General features: G+C 41.9%; 1 protein-coding gene across 1 annotated transcript in view; it reads right to left on the bottom strand.

The window, feature by feature from the left end:
- The window catches only part of Saxo1 (stabilizer of axonemal microtubules 1), a 108,443-nt gene that overhangs the window by 27,081 nt on the left and 72,509 nt on the right, over positions 1-8,853 (bottom strand). The window contains exon 3 of the mRNA XM_028773383.1: positions 4,013-4,218. Coding sequence (XP_028629216.1) covers positions 4,013-4,218 — 206 coding nt within the window. The remainder of the gene's footprint in view (positions 1-4,012; positions 4,219-8,853) is intronic.

The raw sequence follows: 8,853 nt of genomic DNA, 5'->3' as shown, positions 1-8,853 counted from the left end.
TGTAATTGTGTATATATATATATATATATATATATATATATATATATATGTGTGTGTGTGTGTGTGTGTGTGTGTGTGTGTTACAATTATATATATATTACAATTATTAAATTCTGACATATAATAAACATACAATTAATTTATAATAATTAAAGAAGGAGAGGCCATTAATTTGAGAAGGAATAGGGAAGATGTAGAAGAAATTAGAGGGAGAAAATGGAGAAGGAAAATTATGTAATTTTGTTTTATTTTTTAATTTGTAAAAAAATAGCTGGATATGGTGATTCATGCCTTTAAGCCCAGCACAGGCACAGGCAGATAGATCTTTATGAACGTTCAAGGCCAGCCTGGTCTAAATAATGAGTTCTAGGCCAGCCAAATCTACATAGTGAGACTTATGCATAGATTTATCTCAAAACATAAAAACTACAAAATAACTTGGATGGAGATAGGAAGGGGGAGAGGGGGCGGGGGGGAGAGAGAGAGAGAGAGAGAGAGAGAGAGAGAGAGAGAGAGAGAGAACTCTTCTGACCTATCCAAGGAAATATTTGAATACAAGGCTGCACAGTAATTACCAGTGTGCTGGGTTGCCCCTGCACATGTGTGATCTGTCCTGGGGAGTCTAGGAAATCCTCTGACAGCATGTCATTGCAACCATTTCTGGAGGATGGGTATGCCCCATAGAGGAACTACACTAACACTGTCCTCTGGCAGAAAAGGTACGAAGGGAACTGAGCGAGGTACTAGAGGCTGAAACTGAGGGGCTCAGGCAAGCAGGTACCAGAACCTACACAGCTGCAGAGGAGTCGGGAAAGATCTGACATCTTAAGAACCATGATCCAGGAGACTTAATTAGCTGATGGCAAGGTCTAATTTTCTAAGACTTTGTGGCTCAGCTGATGCTTCGGAATGGACATGAGATGAAAGATCAGAGCAATGCTCGAGTGCATCGTCAAGGCACCATAAGGAGTTGCGGTTGGGATTCTGCTAGAGAAAGCAACAACACAACAGAAGCAAGAAGTTTGAGACACTGCTGAAAAAGTGAACTGCAGTGAAATATCAGAAAGGAAGCTACACGGGGAGGGACAGAGAACTGGCTGATGGTGGAGAAAGGACCCAAGTATCAATGAACCAGAAGCTCCAGCAATATGGAGGACTGTCATCACGGGTACAGACGAGAGCAAGCCAGAAAGATAGGATACTGGGATTTACAAACCCTTTGTAGGTGGACCATTTCAGATTATAACAACATTCAGAATACATCTTGACAGAGGTAGCTGTGGAACAGAGGAAGAAGGACACAGAAGATTAGTAAGTGAAACGGGCAGAGTGCAGGCCACCTCAGGAGCAGTCCCAGGACTGCAGAGAGCGGAGAGCATGCAGCCTTTGTGGATTCCCTGACAAATGGATCACAACCCCTTCAGGAAGAGTCTCCCATCACTACAGCCTCCCATCTCCTCTGCCACCTCCAGCCTGCACACTTGGCTTGACTAATTTAAAAAAAAAAAAAACCTCCAGTACAGTCCCACAGAGCCCCCATACTGCCCCACATGAACTGTTTAGCTGAAACCCGTTTCTTTATGCAATTAATATATGCTAACTAAAAGAAAAAGCAAGAATAAAGACAATTTTGAGTGATTTTGCCCTAAAGAGATGTTTGAGAAGATAGATATGCTACCCTAGTTAAAACTGTAGAGATCAGGGTTACTCTTTAGGTTGGGCCTTGTCCTAGGTGACTTTTTACAAGGCAGTACTTGAGTCCATTTTGAGTGCAGAGGAAGACAAGAGGGTGACTCTGCACGCTCTTGTTCTTATAGATACCAACTGTCTAGCAGTAACCATGATACAGAAATGACAACCTCTCCTTAAAAGTACAAAGATGCCACCTATAAACTTACCAAAGTAGCCTGGAACATGGGAGCACATGAATGTAATAAAACCACATCAGGGGTCTGGAGAGATGGCTCCATGGTAAACAACGCTGGCTGCTAATCTAGAGCACCTACAGTCTGTGCCCATCACCCACATGATGAGCATACATACATACATGCAGGCACATCATTCATATACATAAGTTAAAAGTAAATAAAACTTTAAAAAATCAGAAAAACAGGCCCAAGAATTTATTAAATATACATAGATGAACAAAGAGTGTAACACCCTTACCTGAACACCAAAAGGAGTAGGATTTATAACACTCCATGGGCAATGGCCCCATAGACCTGTTATCTGACCACCCAGGATGTCCCTCAAGAGTTCCACCAACAGAGAACTCCCACTTGTCCCCTGGACTTAAAGTTCAGCATAGTCCCCACTGCTTGATAAGGTCAACTAAATCACCCAGTCCATCATCCATCATCCATCCATCCATCCATCCATCCATCCATCCTTCCATCCATCCAGTCTTCCATCCATCCAGTCTTCCATCAGGACCCAATTCCACACCTGGTCTCTACTGCCTTGCATCTCTACAGCTGCACATCACTGCAGCTCAGTTCTTCAGACCTTGCAGCAGCTCTCCAGTTGGGCTGATACTGTATCTAACCACCTTCAGAGAGTCTCTGAATCTACAACAGCTCCCTGCCCCCGTAAGGCCCCTTTGAACTCTATGGCATCCTTAGCTCTTTTGCAGCCCTTCTGAAACCTACATAGAGAGAGATATAATTGCCAGGTGATATGTAATGAATGACCTGAGAGTTAATAGTCATAGAGGGACTAGAATAAAAGACACTGTTTTCTCTGGCCAGATTCAAAGGGAAGGCAAGACTAATTGGCCATGTGCAACCAATCAATCCAAATGGCTTAGGATTTGGTTTTCAATAAATGTTAGCACTGTGAAGAGACGCAAAAATGTCTGTGTTTCTGGCATACCACACTTAGGACAAAAACTTTACACCAAAATAATAATAATAAATCTTAAAAGTGGGAGCTAGAGAGATGTTCTTCCAGAGGTCATAGTTTGGTTCCCAGCATCTGTGCAGTACAATCGCCTGTAACACCAATTCTGGGAGATACAATACAAGCCCTTCTGGCTTCCAGGGGCATGCCCATACATGCCTTATTCTCAACAACACAGATAAACACACATACACAAATCAAAAGTAAGTTAAACACATAAATTAAAAGTAAAAACATTTTTGCAAAATTTATACAATGCACATATTATTAAAATGCCACCTCATGCCCTATAAATGGGTATAATTATTATGTGTCAATTTAAAATACAGATATTTTCAAAAGAATAAATCAATCTAACATAAAATTTTAAACTGGCAAAACTAATTTATGGTATTAAATTACTATGATATGGTATAGTGGGACAAGAAATGTAGTTCAGTTAATTTGTCTGGCATTTGGGAGGACCTGGTTTCAATACCCAGCATGGAAAAAAAAACCCACAATGGTCATGTTCTACTTCTGTAGATGTGGTATATTTTTGGTCAAGCACTGTATGTACAGTAAAAAAATTCACTGATCTATGTAACCATAATACATTCACTTTCTATATGTTATATTCAATTTTCTTCTGGTTGGATGAATTAAAGAAATTGTAGATTCCTAATCAGCTTAAACTTGAACAGATTCTCCATTGTAAGAGTAAAACAGAAGGCAAATCAAAAAAGGATCATAAAATATGTTCTATAAAGTCAAGATACTATGCATTTCTGCCACCTGGGGAGCCTCAGCCACGAATACCCAGCTTTGCCACTGTAGCATACAAGCAATTCTAGCAGATGCATAAAAGAACAGATATGACCATGTTCCAATATAATATACCCGCCAATACTGAATCTTTAATATTGTAATTTTCAGCATGTCCTGAAATAACTTTTTTCAGTTATTGAAAACTATAATTCTGTTCTTAGCTTTTCGTCTGTTCAAAAATAGGCCATTAGCCAGATTTAGCCTGCAGGTAGTGGTTTCTTGACCTTTGTCCTAAGGTGATGTGCATATACCCATGTCTTGGTGGGTCTATAGACCTAGCCTGTCCTCTTGTTAATCCTTCTCTCACCTTTGTAGGTAGGCAGATACTGTACTATCTTGTCACGAGGTAGAAGTTTACTGTCCCGAGGTTTGATGAGGCCAACTGGACAAGTAGGGAGGTAGTTAAAATCATGTTTATACGTCGTGAGTAAATCCATAATCTCTGGACTTGGAACGTATGCGTCCGGCTGGTGGAATTTCACAGGTAACATTTTGTGAAGTGCAAAATCTCTCCTAGGAGAAGAATAAGCACATGTCATTGGGGTCCTTACTCAGAAGAAAAGACAGTGTTGTCCCCTCAGCTCATATTAACCGACATTCTACTTAGTCTCTTTACCTTCTATTTTCCTCTCTTCTACTATGGAACATGTCACTACAATTCACTGTTTGCCCATGTTTGACCCCATGGGTGTCATCCTTGCCTCTACCCCTCAAAGCCACCAAGTCTGTCATTCACCAGGAACAGTCCCTCTACCTTAATTGGTTTTTCCTTCCCCTTTGGTCCAGACTCTTGCCTTTTATTACTTGGGCCATGTGACAACCTTCCCCTTATCTTCCTTCTTCTGCTTCAATTGCCTCGGTGTGTCCAGAATACACCGTTACTATAAAATCAGATCAGCTTCCCCAGCATCTTTAAATGTCTTCCAGATAAAACCAGGCTCTCACGTGCAATTTACAAGTTGTTCCACACCTGTCCCCTGACTCCCCACCCCTACCTACACCATGTGTCAACCACAAGGCTCACTGAGAAGGAAGGCTCCTCTGTAGTGAATCACCTACCTTTCTTCCATCCAACCCCTCATGTGGGATTAGCATCTGTTTATCTGTCTTCCATCCAACCCCTCATGTGGGGTTAACGTCTGTTTGTCAGATACATTCACCTTTCTCTCTGTGTTCTCAGGAACTTCTTCTACTAATATTTATCTCCTCTACTCAGCTTTACAGAAAACCCAGGAGGGAAAAAATATATCATAGAGACACAAAGTCTTCACTTCTTTGCTATCTACTGCTGTCAGTGCTCCCCATTATATCAACGAGCAGCAAAACAGGAAAATGGAAAAGACAGGATGCTGTTCACCAAAGTAACCACTTCCCAAATCATCCCACATTTATGACAGGCCCAGGTGACACCTGCCCAACACGCTGGCTATACCCAGCTGAGTCAGGCTATCCTGCCCACTGCAACAGTCTTTACTGGCTATTTCTCCATAATACCAGTTCCTCCCAAAACAAACAGCTTTTTCCTGAAACCCATTTGGCCAAACAGGACAAGGCAAAAGCAGAATTTTTCCCTTAAAGGTACTTGAGTGAACAGCCCTGTCAATGGAAGGGAGAGGTTTCCAGACAGGAAACATTAGGCTAAACACTAATAAAAACCTACTTCTGGGCTGAAACCTGGGGCCACATTACTGGGCCATGCTTGAGTAGCAAGGGTAACACGCTCCACTGTAAACTGTCTTGCATGAATTATACACGGGGTTGTCCATAAAGCCAAAGCAGGTCCTGAGCATGCTTGGTGGGATGGAGGAGCATGGAAGCATGAGAATTAGTCTCCTTGGGACTGCAAGTGGGAAATGGGAGATGCTTCCGCTGAACTCCTGTAACACCCTCTTGGTACATCTTAAAATATATCTTAGTAGCAAGAACAACAACTGCAACCTGACCTGCTTTCCTAGCAGCCGCACTGTGAGCTTAACAGCAAAGGGAAGCTTAGAGACCCCACCATCCAGAAGTCAATCATATAAATGGAAGTAATGGAGTTGACAGGCTGACAAGAAGCGAATAAGAAACCAAGAGTCAAGTCAACCTTCTTTGATTAAGAACCCTCACATAGTGACTGCTCAATACTCAACCGATTGCAGTAAAACACTAGGAAACTCTAAGTCTCCATAAGCTGCACGGACCATCTGGAAAAATCAGTTAACCCAAGAGTTACCTTCCTGCTAAAGTTCAACTTCTGAAGAGAAAATACCTAACAGGAGCTGAAGTTTCTCCACTCCCAGGACTAGAGTGGGATTTTGAGGCCACCTTATCTACGTTCAGTGATGGCTAACCAGGCTGTGGTCCCTCTGCACTTCTGAGAAATAGCAGAAAATACCAAAGGCCAGCACTGAAGAGCAAAACCAGGTGTCCAAGCTTGTATACTGAGGCCTCCGAGCCCAGAGCTCTATGACTACTTTAAAAAGCCTGCTTATCCTCCAAGATGCCATCTTCCAAGGGTATCCAGACCTGCAGACTAACAGCTGAAGCAGGCTCAATGCCCCCATCTACTGTTCACCCACAGAAAGCTGCTAAGCAATGCTCAGAAACACATCAACTAAAGACCTATCCTCAAGTCGTTCCTCAAAGACAGAAGCAGACACACAAAACTTCGTGCTAAGTTTAGGGAATGGATTCATTACTGAATCTCCTTCCATACAAAAGATTCAAATCCCATTATAAGTGTACATCTTTATTGGAATTCATTAACCATCTACAGAGAAGGCAAATAATTAAGGGGAGGAGCCTCCCGCCTTCAGGAAAAAGGATCATTTTTAAGTTTGAAGTTTGATTCGTCTTTTTATCTGGCCCAAAAATAGTCACCACGGCTTGCAAATGAATTTTATCAGAATGTATGGGTTTCCTCATTAGATTTTTATGTTAGGAACATTCACTGAAACCTATCATTAGCCACAGCCTAACTGCCTGTCCCCAATCTCACATAATCTTACATCCTTCAAGTTCAAAAAAAAAAAAAAAAAAAACCTTTACTTTATTCTACCCAGAAATTGCTTAAATTTAACAACTTTTTTCTCAACATTCAATGGCTTCTCTCTTCCTGCGGTACATTTCCCAGTGTTTAGCCTCACTGTGACTCTGAATAAAGAGAAAAAAAAAAGGTCAAAGATCTAAGTTTTCTTTAGGTAGGTAGCTATAAAAGCTACCCAGTGTGGAAAGCCAAGAGTTAAACTAGAATTAAGGACTGGTTTAAAATGGCCCTGCCGGGGACATTATAGCAACTTCGTTTCAAATCATTTGGCTAAGCTAAAGAAAGGTGTTGGGCATGAACAGGGAAAAAGGAAAGGGGAAATTACATAATTGCTAACAAAAATCATTTGCCTGGAAGTGGGGAGTGGAGAATTTTCATAGGAGCCAAGCAACGTTTACTTTTTTTTAATAGTTTAATATTTATGCAAATTTCAGAAGTTAGTATAGTAGCCACCAGGGAATCAATCATGTTAAAATGTACCCTGTCTTGAGAATGAGGATCGGATGGCTTCCTATTTGCCAAAGCAGACTGTCACCCTTTCCCTAAATCACCTGCTTGAGCTCCTCATCTTCAGACCATCTCCTAGCCTGCAACCTAGCCTACAGCTCCACATCTCCCAACTGTTTCCTTTCTGCCAGTATTTAAAAACTTGCCCCAGTCTCTCCCATATTTTAAAGAAAAATAAAATATTTTATAATTTTTTATTGGTTATTTTATTATTTACATTGCAAATGTTCTCCCCCTTAGCGGTTTCCCTGCCACAAACCCTCTAACACATCCCCCTTTCCCCTGTTTCTCTGAGGGTGCTCCCCAACCTGCCTTACCACCCTAACATTCTCCTACGCTAGGGCACCGAGCCTCCATAGAATCAAGGACCACTACTCCCACTGATGCCCGACAAGGTCATCCTCTGCTACATATGTGGCTGGAGCCATGGGTCCCTCCACACGTACTCTCTGGTTGGTAATTTAGTCCCTGGGAGCTCTGGGGGGTCTGGTTGGTTGGTATTATTGTTCTTTCTATAGGGTAGCAAACCCCTTCAGCTCCTTCAGTCCTTCCCCTAACTCCTTTATTGGGGTCCTCATGCTCAGTCCAGTGGTTGGCTGTGAGCATCCGCATCTGTATTGGTCAGGCTCTGATAGAACCTTCAGAATTTTTTATAATTTTTAAAACAAAATATTTATACATTTTAAAAATATACAGAGAGAGAGAAACTCTTCTCTTTGGAGCCTCTCCTCAACCTCTTTCCTCTAGAAAGGGTCTACATGACTTCCTTCCTCCCACACATTCCCCAACCACAGAACATGACTACTGAGTGTACTAGCCAAGGCATCTCCGAGCCTCCTGCACAGATAAGTTAGTCATGGTGTCTATCCTCAGATTCATCCTTTAGTATCTCTTTCTTTGTCCTCAGTTAATCCTCTTCTCATGACTTGTCCTCTTAACTATCTCCTCTTGTCTAGTTGGGGAGGTACTCTTTGCCTTATTTGTTCGTTTTATTATTTCCATATGTAATCTTCAAATTTCCCCAGGTCAAAAGACACCTTCTAAGGAAGCCATTATGCCATTCCAGACAGATCTGGAAAGAGTTTTTCAGAACACTAAGAAAGATCCCGCATCAGAACTACAAAGCTTCATCCCAACATCATTCCTGAAGCCAATAGATGCTAGTACAACCACCCAGGATTCAAATTATACGTTACTATCTCTCCTCTATCCTCACCTCCTCAAGGCCTGCTGAGGTAGAATCTAACATCTGTCACCATTCCCTGTGGCCTAGAAGAAACCATGTTTAAACTCCTCAAAGGAACTAGCGTCGGCCCAGCCAATATGGTTCTGGGGCCACGCCAGCAGGTGGGAGAAGAAATGGCCCTGGCTGAGTCTTTGCTCCTTCAGTTTCCATGAACTGCTTGTGAATCACAGCTTTAGCCTGAAGGCAGTCACCAGCCTGTGCCAGATAAGGCAGCTAAAACCAGCCTTTGCCAGATTCTCTCTGTTAAAAAAAACAAAAACAAAAAAAAAAAACAAAAAAAAACACAAAACAGAAAAGCAAAGTGAGGCAATATCTCGGAAAGAAAGGAGCTAAAGCCAAAGTTCTGTATGTCGCTGGGCCTAGATTC

Source organism: Grammomys surdaster, unplaced genomic scaffold (genome assembly GCF_004785775.1).
Source record: "Grammomys surdaster isolate TR1022 unplaced genomic scaffold, NIH_TR_1.0 225, whole genome shotgun sequence".
Lineage (NCBI taxonomy): Eukaryota > Metazoa > Chordata > Mammalia > Rodentia > Muridae > Grammomys > Grammomys surdaster.
The sequence above is the reverse complement of the archived record's forward strand: the minus strand, read 5'-3'. Positions and strand labels throughout refer to the sequence as shown.